A 22598-nucleotide genomic window follows, 5' to 3' on the forward strand; every position below is an offset into this window, starting at 1 on the left:
CAAACCCACTCCTCATTCCCACCCCCAAGCCAACCCCTTATCCCTCCCGAATTCCCCTCTCCGACAGACTACACCCCTGTGATAAAGCACTTCTACTTCAAGTCCCCAGCCCCCGCGAAGCGTCCTTCAAAGGGTTAGAAATACCCTGGAGTTTTTTTTCGAGTATTCTTGGATATTTGTCTGCGGTTGGTGCTGCGCATGCGTTTTCGCTGCTCTTATGTGATGCTGCGTATGAGGCGCAAGGACTTTGTGGTACTACTGCTACTAGCACGAGGAGGAAGAGGGTGGTGGGGAGGTGGGGTGGGTTAGGGGAAGGTCTTGTTTTACTTGGGGTGTGAATGGCTTGGAAGAGGGGAGGGGTGGGGATTTGTTGCATATTCGTGTGGAGATAGTTGGGGGTGTGGGTGAGCTGATGTTGCTTATTTTAGGGAAGTGAAGCTAAGAAGGTGGGGTTGGACTGTAGGATGGAGAGGGGGGTTTGGATGATGAGAGATTGGATTGGTTTCCGTTGGATTGGGGGTTGTAGAATGGGAGTGTGGGTTCTCCCATTGCGAGCGTGGAATGAGGTTGAGTTTAGAGGGTGGTGGCGTTCGAGCGCTCTTCTCATGGTTACTTTTAGAAACTATTTCATTCATGTTTGTGCTCGGGGCGAAAATATACACTTGGTGTGTATGCTACTGTTTCTAGGCTACCTGGGTTGAGAGGTGCGCGCACAACACTACTATTTAATAAGCTGGTATTGGCAACCACGGCACAAACATCACCCCCCAACTAAGGGGAAGACCGTATCTGGTCCACTCCTGCAAGCAGCAAAGCAAGCAATGATTGCAGGTCGGCTAAGTGAAGACTTTGGGGTCCAGACACCGTCAATTATATTGAAAGTCAATCAGCAGTTTCTAGACGGAGAGGACAGTAAGAGTAGAGACCCCATGTCTTTGTGAATGATAATAAGGTCTGCAGCCGGGGGTACAAGTATATGATTATAGTCGGAGTGTGGTGGCTGTTTCGCTATCCTTAAACTTAGAAATTGTAAACAATCGAGATATGAGGGACAGTGACCTTGTAGTTCAGGTGCCTAAAGAGCAGTGCAGGAAATAAAAGAGGCAGGATAAGAGTATTAAGAGAAGACAGTGATATATATGCTAGTATATGAGAAGCATGCAGCTAGGTTTAACATGTTTTACCTACAATGAACTAACTACGTGAGTTGGTTAGAGATTAGAAGCAGGAGGCGAGATCCAAGTGCTGAAATCCAATCCCTATGGCCGTGAAGTATTCTAGTGGTATTTTTGAGCCGAATTATCTGTCCAACTTGACGTCTCGGAGGACCTCCGCGTGCTTGGGTAGATGACTCGGTCTGTGTTCAACGAACCCCAGGAAGATTGTTTAGAGAATTTCAGAAGGCGGGTATGCATCCACTCCTCATATCTATTGTTGATATAATCGACCACTTCGTAGAACCCGTTGCTGCGCGCTAAGTCTAGAGGACGCATGCAAGCGTTGTTTCGAGAGTGGATGTGCTCGTCCAAATGGTCAATGAGAAGTCGGCAGACGTCTATGTCCAGCTCTTTCCGGTTACACGCAACATGAAGAGGAGTATTTCCAAGAATATCCTCGATGTGCATGTTTGCACCATTTGTGATGAGCTCCTGTAATACTTCACTGGAAGACTGGGAAGCAGCAATGTGAAGCGGCGTGCGTCCTTTCTTGTCTTGGGAAGATATGAGAGAGGTTTGATAATATTTGATCTCCCGACAGATGATCCGCACGATCGATGGAGTTGCCAGAGCAGCGGCATGGTGAAGTGCTGTCCGGCCGAGGCTGTCACAAGCCCCAACATCTGCAGAGTGGTGTAGCAAGAAGTACAAAGCATCCTCATTGCCGTTCCGGGCGGCAACGATGAGAGGATATCTGAGTTTCCCTCCACACGTGTTGACTGAGAATTTCTTCTCCTCAACGAACCATTTCAGCCAAGACACTAGGTTCCACCCGGCCGCAAAATACACAAAGCTAGCTCCTCCTCGCATATCTTCGCGGGTTAGACCCCAAGCCTCCCAGTCCCGGGAGAACAGCTCACCAAGCACTTTGCTAGGGTTAGCGCCCTCTCTTTCCGCGGCAGTTGCATGGAAAACGAGCGTATCCTGGAAATATTGCCAAAGGGAGGGTATTTTCTGGATTGTTCGGTAAGGTTCGCTGTCCGATGTTGGAGCGTGCAAGTCCGTAGATAGTTTCTCCGAAGAGGATTTCGGCTCCTCGGGTTTTGCCAGGGCCTCAAAGTACTGTCCCACAACGTATTCATGAGCAGCAGAAGCAGTTCCGGTTCCCAAATTCGAGCTGTGCAACGGGACTTGCCCCACCGGGGAAATATGTGCTCTTGTCGCCAAATTATTGCCATCCCATATCCAGCTTCCAACCTCCCTGAGAATATCAGGCAGTTCTCTGATGACAAGCGGTTCCCGCCGATCAAGTGGTGTGGGTCTTGAATGGCGGCTCCTCGGTAGGTTTTCTTTAGGTATCTCTAGGGGGCTCCGGAAATTGGTCATCTCCCTGGAGCTCAAGTCAAGACCGATTGAGGGGGGGTCAAAGAGAGCCATCCTTTCTTGATGAAGTTTCCAACTTTCTTGAAGATAAATGCTAGCGATACTAACAGCAACTGAAGCGCTAGATCCAAAACTCGCATGACTTCGAGATGCTAGAACTAATGCGTTACGCGAGTGAGTGTAACTATCAATATCAGCTGTAGTACTACTGTGTTCAGTTCTAGCTTTCACTCGGAAAATGTCCATCTCTTCTAGGAATCCATAGCTGATGCATGTACCTAGTATGTAGAGATTTCCATCGCCTCGGGGATTTTGAATAGCAGGGTCAAGCAAAGCGAAGCCGCGACCGTTTAGGAAAAATTCTCGAACGGACTCGTGGATAACATGGACGTATTTCCCGCTTTCGAAGGATCCAGCACCAGCACGGAGGGAGGACAGCACTGAAATAGGCCCTTCGATGGGCGCTGGGGATTGTCGATCTTTAATCTCGACCAAGCCAAGACAAATTTTCTTTATCCTTTTCGCAATCTGTTCGTCGCTCTGAGTGTAATCTTTCGAGCCTTCCCATTCTTTGAGAGAAGAAAGGGATGGATTGGCGATGAAGGCCATCACATGATGCCATTCAGCCAACTCTAAGGGCCTTGCAGAGAGCAGAACCCACTGCATCGTATGGACAAGGGTTTCCACCTCACTTGGTTTTACTGTGCCCATCAACTTCACATACAACTGCTCTAAGCGTGAGGGTACCTGGGTAAGTCGATACCATAAATAGCGAATATCTCTGCCGTCGTCCCAGTCATTCTGTAAAAGATTGATGACAAGGACCACCCACAAAAACACGCCAGAGGCTTTTTCGACAACAGCCTTCTCCAAAGAAGTCCAGGCGGCTATTTCGCTCGAGTTTTCATTTGGGTTGCCGAGTTTCAGCGTCTGCGTTGTGTATAGTGTAATATCGGGACTATTGTTGTCTTCGACGACGATTTCGCGGCAAAGTGGTTTAGCTGGGTTTAAAGGATTCGTGACCGTAAATGAATTGCGACTTGAAAAACAAATTCTCAACTCAGCGCCAGATGTGTGCGCTACCACGGTTACTCGGCGGAAGAACCGTACAAGATCTCGGGCAGCGGTCACCTCACACTCGTCCACTCCGTCAATGAGAATAACTGTACGACTCGATCGCGCCTTGCTAAACATTCTCTGAAACACCTCTTGTAGTTCTACCAAGTCCCATTTTACCTCCCGCTGCTGAAGGCTTCTGTGCTGATATGTTTCGGTAAGATCCAGGCATTGCTCGTGAAAACCTGGAAGTAATTGGTAGATTAAAGATCGAAAGAGGCCAAGAGGCATGCGTTCAAGTGGCGTGCGTTCAAGTGACGTCCTTTCAAGTAGATTAGCCCCTGAAGGGCTGAAGAAGAATGACGCAACCTGAGGGTTCAAGTTGGGGTGTTGCTTCACTAGTCTCAACGTTTCCTTCATCAAAGTAGATTTTCCCGATCCAGGTTTCCCTTTAATCCAAAGAAGTCCAGGTTGTTCCGGACCGTCTTGGCCTTGAAGCCAGGATTGAAATTCTGATGATTGAACTATCCACTGGCAAGTTCCGTCAACCGGCTTATCAATAGTTTGCTGCCACAACTCCATCTCAGAAAAGCTGAGCGAAGCCTGTAAGTCTGGTGGATCCCTTTAAGTTAGATACCGATGTCTTATAGAATTGTCGCGGTATACATACCCCGAATGTTTCTTTCAAAGTCGCGTTGAGCAGCAAATGTTTCTAAGTAGCGTTAGCTACTACGCCATTACCGTCCATGCAGAATCTGCAGGCTAACCATAGTTCTCATACCAATTATGCTGCGAATCCGGCTTGGGCTGGACAGCATCGTAGATAATTTTGAGCTCAGGCCCAACTTTTTGATAGTTATTATCGTCAAGGCCTTTAAATCTGCACATCTCTCTATGATCTGCGTCAAGTGTCTCGGCTCGCTCTTTGAGGTTGCCAATGAGGGATGACGGATTTGGGACAACCTATATGAAATATTACACATTTGATACGAAGGATACAGGGGTATGAGCAGAAGTTCCGACAAACCTTTTTATTTAGAGGGCCAATTTTGACACCATAGAGAGGACGCCCTTCCTGAAAGGTCTTGACCCTGAACTTGTATTTCTCCCACAACCGCGTGAACTTGTCGTGGCACCGCTCAAGGTCGGCATTTTCCAAGCCCAGAGAATCTAAGACTGAAGAAGTGCTGTCCATGAGTAGAGCACTCGCGATCTTCCGGCCCTTCTCCCCGGTAGCAGCCCAGTCCTCGCTTCCCCGGTGGGGAGTGCCCATGAAGACAACTGCAGCAGTGGACTCCACGACATTCAGCGTACTTGGGTCATCCTGAGACTCGCTTGATATTGCAAGCGCCTATTCGTGCGTATTAGTGTTTCGTCAGTCTTTGAAGCTCGGGTGGCCACCTGTACCTCTTTAACAATAATACCGCCGAGAGAATGAGCAAGAAAGATGATCGGTCGGCTAAGGGTGGTTCGATGACGACAGAGGTCGTACAGAAAGTCCTTACCATAGGAATAGAGATGATTTTTGTTCACTGCCTTGCCATAACGTACAATCCTTGTGTCGTATCCCCAAACCAATATCCTCGCCTCTGGACATTGTGCAGGAAGGAGCTGTTCAGGCCAAAAGAATTGGGACTCAGTGGAGTCGCCTTGCCCTTCTTCCGAACTGTGAGTGGGCATAGATGTTCTCTTGGATTTTGGTCGTAACGATTGAGGGATGAAACGAGAGAGGTGCCTCTTTCGAGTCTTCCCTGGAACCTTTGAGTCTGGCTCCGGCACAGGGCCTTCAGTGGCCCAGGTGCGATATGGATGGCCTTGAAGGCCATGAACAAGAACAAAGCTAAACTCAGATCAGTATTGGTTGTTAAAGTATGCTATCATATAGCGTGAAGATAACTAGGGTGGAGTTGATTTGTTAGACCTCTTGCTAGAATTAGGAAGACAGGCAAAAGAATGCAAGATTCCGTTTAGAATTACATATCCATGGCATGCTCCGTGTTAGGTGACATGAAGCAGGAGGTAGAGATGACAATGATGAAGAAATGCTGTGGTTGAAGGAGCTTGGGCCGTGGGTTTCCACTCTGCCCCACTTACTCCACCCTGGACTTGGGAAAGGAACGACTGGACTCACTCAACGGTTGGATCTTTATCCTTAGGCCGGTATATTTCCGTGAAACCGGTGTCGTTGACTTTGACAGGCGACATCGTCAGAGCAGTTGCATTGTTCTGAAAATTGAGGCAAATGTGATCAAAGAATCCAGCCTTCAGCCTGGTTCCGAGGCTGAGCGCTGAAGCGGCACCGCCGAGAGGTTCGCTAATCTACTGAGGGCGACGGCTTTTGGGAGCCTGAGATTTCGGGCAACAAACGCCTTCACATTATGCCACCTTGTTAATCGTGCCATATAAATTCAGTTTTGACAAGGCTTGGGATTCAGATAATAAACTCTTTCGCAGTCCGACGGTTTATGACATGCTATCACACAATGTGGAACATGACCAGGGTAAGGGCTAGGTGTAAACCTCGTGACAGAACTAGGGAAAACTGTAAAAGCATACAAATTTCTATGCTAAAGAACCCCTGTAGTGTTCCCTTTTAGGTGATAATATGTAGCATTAGAAATGCTAGGGATAGTGCTCATAAGAGCAAGCACTTTAACAAACCTTGAAATTTGTGCAGCAAAGGATGCCATAAACGTCACCAATGGGATATTTGAAAACTTGGAAGATAGAATTGACTTTTCGAGCAATCCAACCTGAACTATCAAACCCCACCAACATAATCGCTATCCAACATGGGTATCCGCATCGAAGAAACCAAATCCACTAAATCCATCCCAAAGCCCATGTCATGACCCAAACTATATCTCTCCAAAACTAACATACCTTTCAAACCCTTAAGGTTCCCTTCCTTGTATTCTTCTCTCCCTCCCACCACGCCTTATCTTTCTGCCTTCGATGAGGCATACTCTCTCTAACCTCTGTCTCCCTATCCAAACTCCTCGCCCGACTCCTCTTCTCACTCTCCACAAAACTCCTCCTCTCCTTCCCTCCCCCACCTCCACCGCCTCTACTCCTGTTCCTCCCCGCCATCGCCGCAGCCCCCATATCCGCACTCAACGGCCTCACACTCTTCTTCTTCTTCCCAGATACCGTTGCCGGGGGCTTCTTAACATAATCGTAAGTCTCTGGATCCCTCCTCGCAAGCTCTCTCTCGAGTCTCCAGAGAGGGGCTTCGGGTAGCACGCGCGCGCCATCTGAGTCCTTGAATTTCAGTTTCCAGAAGATGTCGGCGTCGGATTTGGAGCGTGGGCCGTAGTCGACAACGAGTTTGTAGTTATCGGTTAGAGCGCGGCATTCGTAGATGCCTTTGTCGTCGACACCTGGGCCGTTGAGGCGGATCCGTGTGCGGACTGATGGGTGGATGTATTCGTTTGTTAGGCGGAGAGGACGGGAGGTTGTGCGACCGGTCGAGGGGTCGACGGCGTGGTAGAGCCCGGGTGTGCGGTGCTTGGGTGATTATGTTAGCATTCTCCTCTTCTCTAAAATGTAGGGAGAGGTTGGGCTTACTTGTCCGCCTCCTATGGCATACAGACCGGTCATGGAATTAAAGATTTCCCCAAATGACCACGGCCTTATCTCCTGTCGGTTCTTACGGTAATACTTGTCGTTCTCGTGATCTTCGTCTAGTAGATACTGGTCTCTCATATCTAAAAATGGTTCGAGTTGGCTCATCATCCATGCCAATGTGATGTTTGCTAGCTGTTGATCATCGTAGCCTCCTCCGACATTGCTATGCACACCTGGGAACCAGACTTGACGCAATGTCGTCCGATTTCTTTCTGGCTTCTCCCATAGGGCAGGAGAAAAGGCACTACGCTTTTCGTCCAGCGCAAGCGCTTGGAATGCATTCTCGATGTTAGGAGAGAGTTTCGTGTCGTAGAAACTCATCTCTTTGGACTCGTTGCTTTGCAAACCAACTTTCGTCAACCATCCAACTCTTGGCGTACCCAAGCTCCCCACAGTGTCCCACACTCCGATAGCTTTAATCGGTATGTCGAGTCTAGTCAAACCTCTTCTTGTTAACTCGTCTACATATCTAGGATCGTCTGCGCTAGGTTTATTAGGAAAGGGGACATTTGGATTCTTAGCAATATACTTTGGATCTCGGCGATGCTGAACGTCTTTGAAAACTTCGGGTAGAGCGTGGATTCCCTTTTTGGTGAGAAGCCCTACTTCTCCAACAAGACCAGCGATGCTACGTGCTGTGAAAGCGCCTCGAGAGAATCCAAGCAGGAAGATTTCGTCACCGGGATGGTAGTTGTTGGCCAGGAAAGAGTAGCCTTCTCGGACAGCGTCCCCGAGACCTTCTCCAAGAGTACCTGTGCAGGGTCAGTCGTCCGCAGATTCAACAAAATAAGAGATTCAGATGATGAAAGCTGAGCTCACCACCCACAACGCGATCTACAAGACCGCCTTGAGTCCCAACGCCGAAGTGATAGTACACTATTTGGGGAATACCATCTTGACTGACAGGTTTAATAGCTCTCGATATCCGCGTGACGTTACTCGGAATCGACAGCTTTCCGTTCACGAGGCCATTGTCAGAGTTTAGCCATGTTCCTAAAACAGGTAGCAGCATTAGCACAATTCTCGAATTTAACTCCCCCTCCTTCTCTATGTCAACACATAACCCCTGGCTCTGTTCTTAAGAGCAGTGAAAAAGGAAGAGAAGTCAATCTTGCAAATTAAATCCTGAAAAGGACATACCATCACAAGCAACAATCAATCTTTTAAACATCCCCCTCCCGCCACTCAACCCGGGCGCATCTATCACAATCGGCGGTCTATTCTGCGGTGGCAAATCTACCACAATCGGAGCTGATGCTCTCGGATTCGCCATGCTGGGTGCTCTACTTCTACTCCTAGCAGGGGACCTTGGAGCCGCCATCCCGCGTCTGCGCTTTGTCTGGTCCGACTCAGACGAGGGGAAATACCCCGAGTCCGAAGTTTCTGAATCCAGATTTCAGGTTTGTCGACCAAATCCCACACACTTTACCCCTCTTCGCGCTCTTGCCTCTCGCGATGCTCGCTTGCCGGTGCTTGATGCAAATAGTCCAATATCGGATGTGCGAAAAGTCGCCGGAGTCAAATGCGCGTAGTCACCAGACTGTGGTTCAACCTGACGGTTGACGGGAACGTTAGACTAGCCACACCACGTGCGCGTGAAGCGATGCAGATGCGCGAAGTGTGACGCGCGTGCCTGCGTGCAGTTGGGTCGTCCCGCAAATGCAATCCAGGAGACTGGAGGAAAAAAAAGGCCAGATTCCGATTACAGTCAGTGCTGGGACTGCCTTAACGTGGTTCGTCTCCCAGCCTCGTACTCAAATCGACGGGACAACTCAATCGCGGCCTCCGGCAGAGCGCGGAATGCTGCAGTGGTGGGCGCGGGAATACGGGTAGATCCAGGGAAAATAATGGGTAAGGCCGTTGACATTCTCAGGACGTTGAGAAAGAGTTTGCGCCGCGCTGAGTCGATGTGGTCTGTATCACCTGTGCTTGGGCGTTGGTGCTTGCGCGGCTGGCCCTGCCTCCTCAACCTTCGACGCTCGGCTTACAGTGATCAAGGTGGCTGGGAGGACCGGGTGGGGGCCAACGGTGTCACTTCGTCATGAGAATGAATTAACAATGGGGAATTTAATAATTAACGTCGATGGACAGATGAGAATTGTCAAAGGGTTTTGGAGGGTCGCCCAGCTGTGGTGTCCGGGTTTACTATCATGGATTACCTTGCTTCATCTTCATGCGGCTCCAACTTGGGCAGTAAGTTTGTCCGGTGAAGCAGCCCAAACTGCAGCTGCTTTTGGTTAGAGGGCGCACAATAGTAAGTTGCAATCCGGTGTAGATGCTCCCAAGAGGAGCTGGCCTATCTCGTGTTTCTGCGTCCTAGATAGCCTAACGTGTTCTACGAAGATGTAATCCCTTGTCGACAATACGAAGAGTAGACATATGGCGCAACACTTGAGAGCAGATGTAGGAAGTCGCAGTATGCAGAGAACGGCATGAGTAAGAACTGTATCAACTGTTTTTCAATTTCAAAGCTTTTGTATCCTGCAATCTTTGCCGCCATCAGCATTGTCTCGAAAGCCATACCAGCTAAGTTCAACCAGTGCCTTAGCCACCAATATCATAGCTATCTTACAAGAAGTCCCGACCCCTCGTCTGAACACCAAATCGCCGACTTGATATCCTCAAATCGGCAAAATCCCCAAGATCTGCAAGACTGATGCAGCGCGAGCGGCGAATGGACCATCTAGGATATACGCCAGAAGAGAAGGGGAGAGGATATACTAAAAGCATACAAAACAAGTGTTCGCGCCCGATAAGAGATTCGTGGTCAACTTCGTTTATCAAATGTCGTAATCTGGGTCCTCAGTATCCACCAAACAAATCGTCTAATTCCTCGAGCTCAACGTGTTCTGGACTCTTCATCTCCGACCAACCCCACTCGAATTCATCGTTCGTCATCTTTGCATCGACCGGCTTGAACATAGGTGGGGGCATTTGAATTTCAAGCGCTGGCTTGAGCATCGGGCTGCTCGAAGCGAAGTCCGACTGGAAAGTCGAAACGTGGTCCATTGCGCCAAACAATGCTGCTGCGGTTTCGGAGTTCTTTCGCGCGGCACTTTCTTCCGTCTCTTCAACCTCAGGAATCTCGTACATGGTTACATCAGTGCTCTGGGTCTCCTCTGATGAGGAGCTGGTTTTCCGCTCACGTTCCTCACTCCTCCTTCGCTGCAGGAACGATGCCGTCTGCGTGAATTCCTTCTCGTCTCTCTCCAATGGAGGCGATTGGGCTCGCCGATTATGCGCAATGTTAATGGTTGTTGGTGGATGGGTCTGGTTCGAGAACGGGTCGGTACCATCGTCAAAGTCTGGCGAGGAGAGATCTAATTCAGGCGAGGGCGACATGCGGTCTCGTGATCGCGCCTCTAGATCCTCCTCCTCGGAAGCAGCGGATGAGAGGGACGGCGATATGATTCTCGCCGTCGCCGGTCCGCTTCCTGCATCGGCGGGGATGGGCTGGGGTGCGCAGGTGGTCAGGAAGTAGTAGACGCGCTTGGGGTGCGTGCCAACAAGCGTCTTATCGAGGGGACACTTTGACAGCGCAGTCCACGGCCGCTTTAGGTAAGTCGCGAGGCGCGATGAAATGATTGCAGCTGGATTCGCGGAGCTATAGCGCACGTCAGCATAAGGCAGACAAAGCTTAGTATTGTCTCTAAAACATACCTCTCAACAATAGGAATGGTGGCCGAGAGCACTGCAGCCAGTTCTTTGAGAAGATGTGGCCGGTTTCCCGTCTTCTCGAGTTGCTCTATGACGCCGACAACGATTGTGTCGTCGATGCCTTCCGTGTCGACCTTTGTTTGTCCCGATGCTCCACCGGGTGACGGTGGCGGGGTGTCGGCCACGCGGCCGGCACTCCTAGGGGGATCATCGAAGCGCAGCGTTGAGGTTCGTGGAGGGCTTGTTGGTGTCGAAGTGATGGAATGCGTGCGCTTTGCTTTTTTGGCCGGTGGTTGGTGATGCGGATCGGTCGCAGTCGAAGGCGGTGAGCGCGCGGACCGTGGGCCACCAGGCACAGCTATGCCGAGCGAGGGCAACGACAGCGACTTCCGGCGGGTGTTGTAGGGCATCGTGTCGCGGGGGAGTTTGTCGCGAAGAGGATGCGATGGAGAGGAAGCACTGCTCCTGGGCCGAAAATAATTCCTGCGGCTGGTGGACGACGACGGGGCACGACGTTGTTGTTGCCGCGAGAATACTTGGGCGAAGCGATTGGGTGCAGAATGTGCAGGTGCAGGAGTGCAGGAGCCTTGACCAGAAGCGTTACCGCTGGGCAATGCAAGGCAAAGCGGCGTGCAGCGTGCGACACTTCTGCCTGTCGCTGATGACTTTGGTGTGGCAAGCCGGCTTAATCTGGTCGCTGTGCTGACGGCGTCAAACAGGCGGCAAGGTGGGCTGCTTCGCTCTGAAAGCTTCGAATGAATCCGCCGCTCGCCTCCTGAGCAGACCAGAGCAGACCAGAACAGACCAGAACAGACCAGATGTGGTGTGTAACCAGTCGGAGAGGCAACAGGCTGCAAACGAGCTCTGCGCAACAAATAGTAAATGTTGCTGCAGCAGACGGCAGCAGGAGCTCGACGCAAGGCACAAAGGCACAGAGGATCCTAGAGAAGGGCGAGGTAGGTGAGGAGGGGAGGGGAGGGGAGGGGAGGTGGTGGAATGGGGAGAGGAGGGTACGGAGTGATGGCAAGAACCACTAAACTCAGCCTAGGCGGCCGTGCGTAGGGTGAAGGGTGAAGGGTGAATGTGTTCAAGGATGCCATCGACACTGCGGGCAAAGGAATATGACAACACTGCTACTTTTAGAGCCCTCTCGTGCTTCTGTCGTCGCCAGGGGCTGGAGGCCAAGTGGCAGCCAATTAGCAAGGCCACACCACGCAGCAGCCGTCGCACACACAGCGAGCACCTCCACCAATTTCCAAAATTTCCAAGATACTGATGATGAAAAGCAAAATCCGCCTGCGCATCTCAAATGCATAGTCAGTCGCCTTCTCCTAACCGTCGTGCACAGTTCCCCGCCCGTCTCCCGACTAAGCCGTCTGGACCCTTGGAACTTGGATCACTGGAGCTAGAGCCTGGATGTGGAGTCTGCCGCAGAGCTGAACGGCTTTGATCCGGCGAACCTTTTCGCCTGGATCCGGATTTTTTGAAGGAATCTCGTAGCCACAGCGACGCCGCCATATTAGAAACAACAAGTCTGCCATTATTTGCCGCTGTTTACCCTCGCATTGGGTTCCGTCATTGCCCTCTATGCCCACTGCCCTCATCGCAGGCCCAGGCTCTGGGCCTCTGGCAGGCATCCCGGGCATGAGACTCGAGAAATTTTGGCCATGATCTGATGGGGTTGCATATCATCTCGTTCCAGCAGCAGGTGAGCCCCTGTTTCGACGCCCGCCCTAATCAATTTAGCCTCAACGCCATGCCGGTCTCTGCACAAGCCTGCAAAGGCGGTGAGCCAGAACAACTTTTTTTTTCTCTCCCCATGCATCGGGTGTTTCTTTGGCCTCGGTAGTCGCGGAGCTCTATCGGACAAAAAGGAAGACGATTGCGCCTGGGCCGCCCAGCAAGCAATGAGCATCCGTTCGACCAGTTGCAGTCAGCTCATAAAAACAACATGCAACTCGCCGACAAAAGCAGCGCTGCGGCAGCGATGCGAAACCGCTGTGTTCTCACCTTTTTCTGGAAAGCTGCTGGGATGTGCGTTTCACAAGCCGGCACAACCTGTTTCTGGACAAGGCACGCGACGCAGGAGGGAGCTGCCCTGATTGGCAGCGCAAGTGAATGTCTTTCCCCAATCGTACCAACACCATTACACAAAGCCGCAGTGCTGCACCGTCACTTTTGTGGGGATGCGTGTCGCGGGTTAGCAAACACGCTTCGGATGCACCCTGCCTCCCCCACTCCCCCCAGATGACGCCGGAGGAGGCGAATGAATCGGGAAGCTTTATAGCTGCGTTGTCCGTCGTTGCGCTGCCTTTGATCGCGGCCAAGACGAGTCATGCATGTAAGCCAGTAGCTGCATGCTGTCGACAACTATGCATCGGAGTCTAGATCATATTTAGATGAAATGTATCGCTGGTGGAGGATTTGTCCCTCTTGACGATTGTTCCTCTGCGGGACAGTCGATTTATCTGCAAGCCATGTCTTACGCGCCGCCATGTTTCTGACCTGAATCCTGGATTTCGGTCGCTAGACTTGCTTTTGTGCTTCATCATTTCTTGATGACCATTTTCCCATGAGGGCGTTCATATAATCGTAGCCGGTAATGACGAGAATAATAAATGTCTCTTAACCATGCGTTTTCCATCAAAACTGGTTCTAGAACGTAGACATTCAAGCTTTCGCTGCCCTGTCTGATTGGATATATGCCGGTATCTTATCGTACTGGATGCTAGTGGAGCTTCATCGGCCATAAACTTGACTGCTCACTTCCAGAAATTCCACCACGTTTTCTGTGCTACCTGGGAGTCGGGCGGCACACGCGCTTGCTCTTCCATGATTCCCTTCCCCTCTCCCTGATTCTTCCTAGAGCCTTTCCTTGGCCTGAGTTCCACCCACCATGTCGTGCCAAAGTTGTATCTCTTAATCTGGACAACCTCTAGCCCGCTATCATCTACAATTTTCCCAATGTCCTTGTTCCACCAGCATCCGTGCTCATTTGCATGTGCAGGTGCCGTCTTGTCCAGCAAGTTATTCAACCACTGAAAGTACGACTTCCCGTGCTCCAGCAGCAGTATCTGCCCGCCATCTTCTTTCGTAACCGCCTCCAGATTGCAAAGTAGCCGCTCTGGCTCAGGGGTCGAGCAAAGCCCCATAGTCTGTATTACAGTGTCGTAGCCATCCTGGGCGCCATATGGTGGGGTGATAGGGTCTAGAGCGGACTGCTGCTTGAAGAAGACTCGAGAGAAGTACTCTGGGTGCTGATCTTTCCATTTCCGCTTGGCGATATCTAGCATGGGCTTGCTTTGGTCCAGTAGTGTCACTGTATGGCATTGCTTGGTTGGATAGAATGGAGTATTTCTGCCAGTACCTACTGCGACTTCCAGCACATGTCCTTTGGCCATTTTTGTGAGTGCATTTCGTCTCGAAGTTAGTCTCAACATCCATTCTGCTGTGCCTACTTTCTCATCGTACCCCTCTGCCTCCTTGTCGAAACGATCCGAAACATCCTCCGGAACATCCTCTAGTTGTGGCGCCCTACTCAAAGATATCCACAACTGTGCGCCATAAAGACCAGCCCCGAAGACTATTATGCCGCAAGCAACAATTGGGAATTGTCTCCATCTTCCCACTTTTGCTCGATGAGCCGCTTCATCCTCCAGTTGCCATTGTGTTTTATGTTTGGGCCCTGCCTCGGGTTTATATGGAAGCGGCTTGACAGGCGTATTCTGTGTAGTTTTTGGTATTGTCGAAGGTGGCGGGCGTGGTGCTTGGGGCCTGAATGTTTGAGGCTTCGTAGGAAGCTTCTTTGGTATTGACTTCGGTATTTTGGGTATCTTTGCCATGTGGAAGGGTCTGACAGACTTGAAGCCACCTAATGAGTGACTGTTGTGTTCAATTGATGATGTCGTGGTGCAGACTTCAGAACTTTTGCAGACCGTGCACGACTGTCCAAGCTCCTGGTCCAGATTGCCGATTCAGGCCGACGCCCTACCGTAACCCCTCAACGACATCGGACCTGTCCCCACGATCTGGGATTATATATGTAGACATTGAGCAAGGGTATCGTATCAATCTCTTTGTTTTTAGTCTTCAATATACTTCAATCGTCATACACGCTCTCTCCTCCTTCTAAACTAATGGCGCCAACCAAGTCTCCAATTGAGATCCCTTCCTCTGTCCTTATCATTGGAAGTGGGGTCTTCGGGCTATCTACCGCATATTCCCTCTGCAAAAATCCACTCTTCGATAATACTTCCATTACGCTCGTCGACCGACAGCCATTTCCATCTCCGGATGGCTCAAGTGTAAGAAAGTATCTTATTTACGCTATCCTATTCTGTAGCTCTCCTCTTCTTGGATTTCTTCGTTTTAAGCCATCATCATGCTCCCGACTACTTCCCTCGGAAGCTCAAGCACTTCTAGATCGACACATCCCGCATCGTCCGCCCAGACTACGCCTCCCCTCCATACACACGCCTCGCCTCTGCAGCCCAATCCCTCTGGCGCACAACCTTCGCGCCCCAACATTACCACGAAAACGGGCTCTGCATAACCGCTTCTGGCTCCGAGGAAAAGTACGTTTCGTCCTCTCTTGCCAATGTCCAAGCTCTTGGAACGGGCAAAATCGAAGTTCTCAAGAACTCGGATGACGTCAAAAGAGTTACCGGAACAGAAAACGCCAGCGGAAGCGCAGGCTACATTAACTGGAGTTCGGGATGGGTGGATGCTGAAGGCGCTATGCGATGGCTACACTCCAAAATTTCACAGCTAAACCGCGTTAATTTCCTTACTGGCACAGTAACAAAGCTGTTAATCAACCACACCACCCACGCCGTATCCGGCGCGCATCTCCAAGACGGCAGAACCCTCACCGCATCCTTAACCATCCTCTCTGCCGGCGCCTGGACTCCCTCCCTTCTCGACCTGCGCGGTATTGCAAACGCAACCGGCCAAGTCCTCGTATACCTCCCAATCACCCCCTCCGAAGAATCCCGTCTCGCAACCCTCCCCACACTACTCAACCTCTCTACCGGACTATTCCTCATCCCACCTTCCCAAGGCCTGCTTAAAATCGCCCGACATGGCCATGGCTACGCAAACCCAACCACAATTCCACACCCGGAATCCGCAAACCCCAGCGACACAATAACCGTCTCTCTACCCCCTCACTCCGCCTCGCACTCCCAATCCGTCCCCCAAGAAGGCGAATCTGCATGTCGAGCGTTTCTATCCCACGTCTATCCCTCTCTCTCGTACACCTCCTCCTCCTCCTCTCGCCCATTTACGAAAACTCGTGTATGCTGGTATACCGACACGCAGACTGGAGATTTCCTGATCTCATATCACCCAAAATATACGGGGTTGTTCGTTGCAACAGGCGGGTCTGGTCATGCATTTAAGTTCCTGCCTGTGATTGGGGATAAGATTGTGGAGTGTGTGTTGGGCAATACGCCGGAGGATTTCCGCGGGAAGTGGGAGTGGCCTGTGAAGAGAGTGTCGGAGGAATTATGGGAAGGGGATGGGAGTAGGGGTGGTCCCATTGGAATGGTGTTGGGAGAGGAGATGGCGAAGATAGAGAGTAAGCTGTAAGGAGGGTGAAGGCTCAGGAGGAAAGATGTTAGGCCTTGTGTGGATGGGCGCAAGGCGATGGGCGCAAGGCAATGGGCGCAAGGCAATGGGCGCATGGCAATAGGCGCAAGGAAATGGGCATCGCGGGGAGGAGGGGCATTAGGATGGTGGCGTCAGAAGCGGCGACATACATGGCAAGTGGAACACATCAGTGGTTGGCATCATCCAACAAGATAGTGGAACATTGAGGTCACTTCTCACATGGCAATGTACAATATGATGATATTTAGATCGTGGTTGGCATTGCTACCTGATACCTAATCCGCGAAGCACGGGAGTAAGGAAGCCACGATAAACACAAAATGCAATAATCGTCATCGAGAAGCTCTGACATCTAACGGCCGTCAATATGAGCCTCTCCTTGCAAGCTTTTACGCTCGCACTACTCCATCCGTTGTCATCAAGTCTGCGAATCAGTCTCGCCGAGACACCTTTCCACACCCACCCTATTCATGTTCGGGGTAGAAAAGGCTAAAGAAAGAACACTCCATCTCCATGACAAATTAGGTGGAGATTGAACTCCGAGCGCACCACGAGGAGGGAGGTGAGGTGTGCTGCTCTAAAGGTGTGGGGAATGTTTTGAAAACCAATGAAAAGAAGTGGCCACCATATCCGAAGGGACCATCCGGGACTCCATGCAATGCCGCAAGAAAGACAAGTGGGGAGAAAAGAGACATGGGGAATTTTGAGTCAAAAGGCTTCCTTCTCGAGCTAGCCGGCAAGGAGCTTGCAGTCGGGCTGGAGAAGTTTGCCAAGACCTCGTCGTTAAATCGGGAGGAGCCACAATCGACCGAATGAAGATAGAGATACAAGCCGACCATTCGCCTGAGAAATGGAAAGCGCGATCTTTGGTAGTGCTAGTTGGCCACTCAGGACTTGCGGAAGTCAGAGAGCACGGGGTAGATGAGCTCAAAGGCCTGGTAAATCTCCTCGCGGACCTTGGCACCGGTCAGGACAATCTTGCCACTGACGAAGATGAGTAGGACAATCTTCGGCTTCATCATACGATAGATCAAGCCTGGGAAAAGCTCGGGTTCATATGAAGAGAAGGTATGATGGCGGCTAGCCAGACCCTCCAGACGAATTGGGAACTTGATGTCGCAAGAGCCGACGATATTCTGAATCTTGAAGTCGGTGAACTTGGCATTAAACCCCAGCTTTTGAATGATCCTAGCGTACTTGCGAGATGCAAGGCGGCTGTCGTCTTCAGACTTCGCACCGGTAACAACCATTTTGCCACTCGCGAAGACGAGCGCGGTCGTCTTCGGCTCGCGTATCCTCATGATGACGGCTGCGAACCGCTTCGGATTGTATTCAGCATTACGGGCATGCAGGGCGATGGTCTTGAGATCGAGACGTGCCGACAGGTTCACCGTAGCGACGATATTCTGAAGCGTCGGCACTGCAGTTTGCGCAATAAGCAACCTGAGAAGCACAGATCAGAATTCACGAGTTTGCTTACCAATGCCAGAGGCCGAGTTCTGGTTGTCGGGAGTAGCCGCTGGGGTTGCGACGCCATTGGCATTGCCATCCTGAAGCGCATTCTTTTCAGACGAGGGCGGGGTCAGCTCGGCACCATTGGGATAGGACAAGCTGCCCGGACCAACAAAGGTCTTTGCCTGGGTGGCGTTGGATGGGTGCGCAATGAGCGAATCCATGATGACTGGGTGGGGTGAGTGAAGATACGACTTGAGTATATGACACGGTATCGGTAGTCTTGGCAAACTGTGCGATGGAGGTCAGCGGACGGAGATGGGACGGCTGGTGGATCGGGCGAGGGAGGACGATATCGCAGGGAAGCGCGAGGGCGGAGGTCGCCGTGGAGAGCGACCGGACGAGACTGAGGAGAGGCCTCGGTAGGGCGGGAGGAGCGGGGGTTGGGGAGGAGGGGGGGGAGATCGTACACTATCGTGGGAGATGAACAATCGAATGTCTCCCTCACAAACGCTGCCAAGAGTGAGCCACCGACAACCGGTCGCGATAGTGGTCGAAATCGACTGATATCAAGGTGCAGGCGATGGAGAGACCAAAAGCGAAGCCAGCAAGCCTTTGGTGGTGCAAGTCGGTGGATGCGACAGACCGTGAAGCTGCTCTAAGGCTGTCGCACACAAATATGAGGCTTAGGGGGCGGTCGCAAAAACCTCCTCGGGGGACCTCTGAGAGAGCGGAAATGTGCAAGACGCACGATATGAAGCTCGAAACAGTCGGTTTGGCGGCTGCGACGAGGCGAGGTGGGTGTGTTGAGGAAGGTGGTGGTGCGGGCGCAGAGTGGAGGCGGGAACAAGAGCCAACAAAACGGGCAGGCGCGAGGGCTTTATATACTTGCGGCTGCTGCCTGGAGGGGGGGCTCGTGCGTGCGAAATGAGCGGCCACTAGTGCGCTTTTTGTGGCTTAGCCGCCCGCCGCTTTATCTGCGAGAAGCTTGCCACGGCAAATAGGGGGCCCCGTCATGCACTGCGCATTCACCCTGACCTTCACCCTGACCTTCACCCTGACCTTCACCCCTTTGTCACTGCAGCTTGTGTGAAAGTGTGGGCCCCCCTTTGACCAGTTGCTCCCCGTTGGCGATGCATCTGCTGCGCCGTCCTCTTCACTTCGCGATGCCCCCCCCCCCCTTCTTTCTCCTGCCGTCGCGATGACGACGGCACCTCGATCGGGCAGCATCGGCGCCCCGATCCCGCGCTGTTCCTTGTTCCACGGCAGCCCCGACCCCCAATAGCCCCCTATCGCATTACTTGCCTCAGCTGAAATGGACTTCTTCATGGCTGAAGAAAACTCTTGCACTCGCACCGCTCTGCCAGGCAGCCGGGTATTGCATGTCGCGGCGCTTTGGAATGTCTCGTTCGAGGCATGAGCGATGCATCGATGAGGCGGCGAGGCTTCCCGCTGCTGACCGGTTCTGGACACTCGCCCCATACGGCACAGCAATATTCACGTCCAGCGGATGCAATAATATCGAAGACAAAACCGCCTTCACCGGCGACAAAGAGCGATAAGCAAAATGTAACAGCGCATATCTTTGGACCCGGCTTGGTGCTTTGTCGTCGCTGTTTGTCCACTAAGCAAGAAGTCCCCGCCACCCGCTTATGACTCACTCGCCGTGAAGCATCCAGCCAAGCAGCGTCAGGTTTTGGCCCTCTCATCGGCGAAGAAACACAATTCTTCGACTCTCGTTGCACTAGTTCCAGTCCGCGTAATGAAGTTCCAGATGAGCTGACACAGTCTGAGGCCCTGTCTGGTACGACCTATCAAAAAGTTTTCCAGCGACGAGTCAGTTCTGCATGTTGGAGGTTGACACCACCAACGGTTTCACTTGCAGTAGTCAGGTCTTAGCGGCTTCCAGAATTTCTTCGCAGATCGTGTTCTTGGGCTTGAATTTGCTGGACTCGTTGAATTCGTTAATTGCCAAAACGTAACAGAGTCGATTTTGGAGTTGGAGTGGCTCCTCCGATGCCGCACTCGTTGTCATCAGTCTTATCACCTGTTCAACATGCCAAAACTCGCACCAGCGCTTCGCCCATGCGCGCTCGCTGAATTCTACTTAATTCGTCGCATTTTCCTGCGCTTGACTGAAATACCGCCAGGATAAAGCCTGGTAGCTCAAACGACCAAACAACCACAGGTCGTACCGAGCATGCAGCTATTAGTCCCGTGAAAGAAGGATCATCCTCGTGAATAGAACAGTGGGTGCGGTTACCATCGCACAACGCCGTCAGGACAGATGTGCTTTTCATCATGCACTTCACGAATTAGTCTCGCATCCGATCTTCGAATCGCGCCATGCACTGTTCCACGTATAATTCTCAAGTCTCTCGAAATCTCCACTGTATCCTTTGTCCCCCATATCAATACAAGCACAAACGAGAAATTCAGATATGTACATGTATCACTGTTTTGCTTGTGACGGTGCTACCGATGCCACATACTCGGTAAACGACCCCGGACAGCCCTATGCTAACAACACACCACCACCTGCATGGCGGCGAAGATCTCGTGTGTCGGACACATGGCTTGGTTAATTTCCACCACAGGGTGTTTCAGTCGGGAACACGTGTTCGGCCGGGACATTGGGTTCGCTTGGGATTGACGATGCCGAGATTGCGCTACTAACAGGTGCTTATTCTCTGGTCGTGAGGATAGTTGGGGATTGAGGCTCATCTGCGGTATGGTGACGCCTTCTCTGCCACGCCGCTAGGTGCAGTTCAGATCCGACCATGTACATTCAGTTTGTTCACACTACACTACAGCTGAGCAAATTCACCGCATGCGTATTCTCGGGTTCGAATAGACTGAGTTCACTAACAATGGACCGCTCACTTCCTCGAACAGGCAGAATGCCGCACTATCCCTCCTCCCTATCCATATCATCCCTCCCCCTGTTGCCTTTCCTTCCCCTCATCATGCCCCCTTTCCTTCCCCTTGCCTCATGAATATCCTTCATCTCCCTAACAGCCACCCTCTGCGCCTCACTCACTCGCTCCATTAACACCATCGCCTCATCTTTCGGAATAACCTCCTCATCAATCTGCTTCCCCAACGCATTCTCTATCCGAAGCCAGATCTCAACGTCATATTGCGTAACAAACGACGCCGCCTTCCCGCTCTTGCCCGCTCTGGCCGTGCGACCCACACGATGCACGTATGTCTTGGAATCCGGCGGGAGGTCGATGTTGATGACGAGGTCCACGGAAGGTATGTCTAGGCCGCGAGCGGCGACGTCTGTGGCGACGAGGATATCGCGACTACCGGATTTGAATTTGGAGAGTGCGCCCAGACGAGCGGATTGCGACAGTTGGCCGTGAAGAGGGATTGCGCCGAAACCGAGGGTCCGGAGTAGGATGGCGATGCGTTGGGTTTCGTTGACAGTGCGTGTGAAGATTATGACGGAGTGGCCGATGTTGTCGTTTAGGAGATGAATTAAGTAGAGGTCTTTGTGTTTGCTGGGAGGAGGTGAGCAGGGGAGATTGGAGGTGGATAGATTGGAGGTGGCCTTACTATGGCACGAAGATATATTTTTGGAGGAGAGATGCTACGGTCTGGTGAGATGAGGTGCTGATGCTCACTCTCAAGGGATTGTGCAAAGAAGCTCGTTGCAATGACTCAACCTTGGAGCTCATGGTTGCTGAGAAAAGGTACGTGTGTCGACCTTCGCGGGGAAGGACTTTTAGGATCTTGTCTAGGATGGGTCCAAAATCTAAGTCGAGGAGCCTGTCTGCCTCATCCATGACTAGGTACTTCAGATAGCGCAAGGAGAAGCCCTTTGTGTTCTCCAGGTGATCAAGCAGCCGTCCAGGAGTCGCGACAACGATATGTGGTTTCTTGCCGAGTGCGATAGCTTGAGCGACCATATCCATACCACCAACTAGCACAGCGCATTTGACATTAATTAAAGATCCAAGCGCTTCAACTTGTTGAGATATTTGGTATGCCAATTCTCTAGTTGGCGCGAGGACGAGGCCGAATAGAGACTGTGGCTTCTCCATGAGTGCCATCAACATAGGGATAACGAAGGCTGCCGTTTTCCCCGATCCTGTCTCAGCGAGGCCAATTATATCTCTGCCTTCAAGCGCCAGCGGTATGGATTGTTCTTGAATCGGTGTTGGATGTTTGAATCCCAGGTTCGTGCATGCTTCGCAGAGGGATTCGATCACACCCAGATCTGCGAAGGTCTTCTTGGGCGCTTCATCAGGCGGTTTCCCACCTGTATTCTGTTCTTCCTTGTCAGAACCCTCAAAGTCCTCCTCCGCCTCATCTTCGCTCGATTCGGGCTCAACGGGCTTTTTGGGTGGGGTGGGTTTCGCGGTGAACTTGGACATGGACTTCGGAAGGGCGGTGGATTGTTTCGATATTTTGATTCTCGGAGGCGATGCTCCCAGCGAGCGGGCATGCTCATTAAGCTTTCTCTTCTTTGGCATCGACATGTTGGTGTGAAAGTTTCGTCGGAGTGCCTATACAGTTCTTGGTGTGTGGAGGTGAACGTGAGCAAAAATTCTAGTAGAGCGATAAGATAAGATTGCCAAGATTTCACCCCAAAAATTTCGGACGTTGCGATGATCCACCGCTCTCCATCGGCCACGCAACTCCCCATTC

At 51.6% G+C, this 22598-nt stretch overlaps 6 protein-coding genes across 6 annotated transcripts; 1 reads left to right on the plus strand and 5 right to left on the minus strand.

Moving 5' to 3' along the window:
• Nucleotides 1–2759: 2759 nt before the first annotated feature.
• BDR25DRAFT_241847 (uncharacterized protein) lies at nt 2760–5801 on the minus strand (the record flags this gene model as incomplete). Its single annotated transcript, XM_033685765.1, has 5 exons — nt 2760–4218; nt 4378–4559; nt 4624–4947; nt 5004–5436; nt 5728–5801. Coding segments are annotated over 5 exons (2472 nt in total), but the record flags the coding sequence as incomplete, so codon positions are not given.
• A 651-nt stretch (nt 5802–6452) lies between these two features.
• Nucleotides 6453–8807, minus strand: BDR25DRAFT_95065 (uncharacterized protein). Its single transcript, XM_033699286.1, has 4 exons — nt 8364–8807; nt 8043–8216; nt 7164–7975; nt 6453–7103 (listed from the first exon to the last, which is right to left on the minus strand). Exons 1-4 carry the CDS (start codon nt 8542–8544, stop codon nt 6483–6485), a joined length of 1788 nt encoding a protein of 595 aa, XP_033541594.1. The 5' UTR covers nt 8545–8807; the 3' UTR covers nt 6453–6482.
• A 1218-nt stretch (nt 8808–10025) lies between these two features.
• On the minus strand, nt 10026–11290 carry BDR25DRAFT_241786 (uncharacterized protein; the record flags this gene model as incomplete). The annotated part of the gene is made up of 2 exons (XM_033685761.1): nt 10026–10827; nt 10884–11290. 2 exons carry the CDS (start codon nt 11288–11290, stop codon nt 10026–10028), a joined length of 1209 nt encoding a protein of 402 aa, XP_033541595.1.
• Nucleotides 11291–14130: 2840 nt separating this feature from the next.
• On the plus strand, nt 14131–16685 carry BDR25DRAFT_337356 (sarcosine oxidase). Its single transcript, XM_033693178.1, has 3 exons — nt 14131–14201; nt 15044–15184; nt 15303–16685. Exons 1-3 carry the CDS (start codon nt 14172–14174, stop codon nt 16467–16469), a joined length of 1338 nt encoding a protein of 445 aa, XP_033541596.1. The 5' UTR covers nt 14131–14171; the 3' UTR covers nt 16470–16685.
• Nucleotides 16686–16923: 238 nt separating this feature from the next.
• BDR25DRAFT_95079 (transcription initiation factor-like protein) lies at nt 16924–18435 on the minus strand. The gene is made up of 3 exons (XM_033699287.1): nt 18413–18435; nt 17971–18233; nt 16924–17910 (listed from the first exon to the last, which is right to left on the minus strand). The coding sequence occupies exons 2-3, from the start codon at nt 18164–18166 to the stop codon at nt 17378–17380; spliced, it is 729 nt and encodes a 242-aa protein (XP_033541597.1). The 5' UTR covers nt 18167–18233; nt 18413–18435; the 3' UTR covers nt 16924–17377.
• A 2415-nt stretch (nt 18436–20850) lies between these two features.
• BDR25DRAFT_241700 (ATP-dependent rRNA helicase RRP3) lies at nt 20851–22324 on the minus strand (the record flags this gene model as incomplete). Its single annotated transcript, XM_033685758.1, has 2 exons — nt 20851–21448; nt 21504–22324. 2 exons carry the CDS (start codon nt 22322–22324, stop codon nt 20851–20853), a joined length of 1419 nt encoding a protein of 472 aa, XP_033541598.1.
• Between the last annotated feature and the right edge of the window lie 274 nt (nt 22325–22598).

The sequence above is a fragment of the Lindgomyces ingoldianus genome, assembly GCF_010093535.1.
Source record: "Lindgomyces ingoldianus strain ATCC 200398 unplaced genomic scaffold BDR25scaffold_43, whole genome shotgun sequence".
Taxonomy (NCBI): Eukaryota; Fungi; Ascomycota; class Dothideomycetes; order Pleosporales; family Lindgomycetaceae; genus Lindgomyces; species Lindgomyces ingoldianus.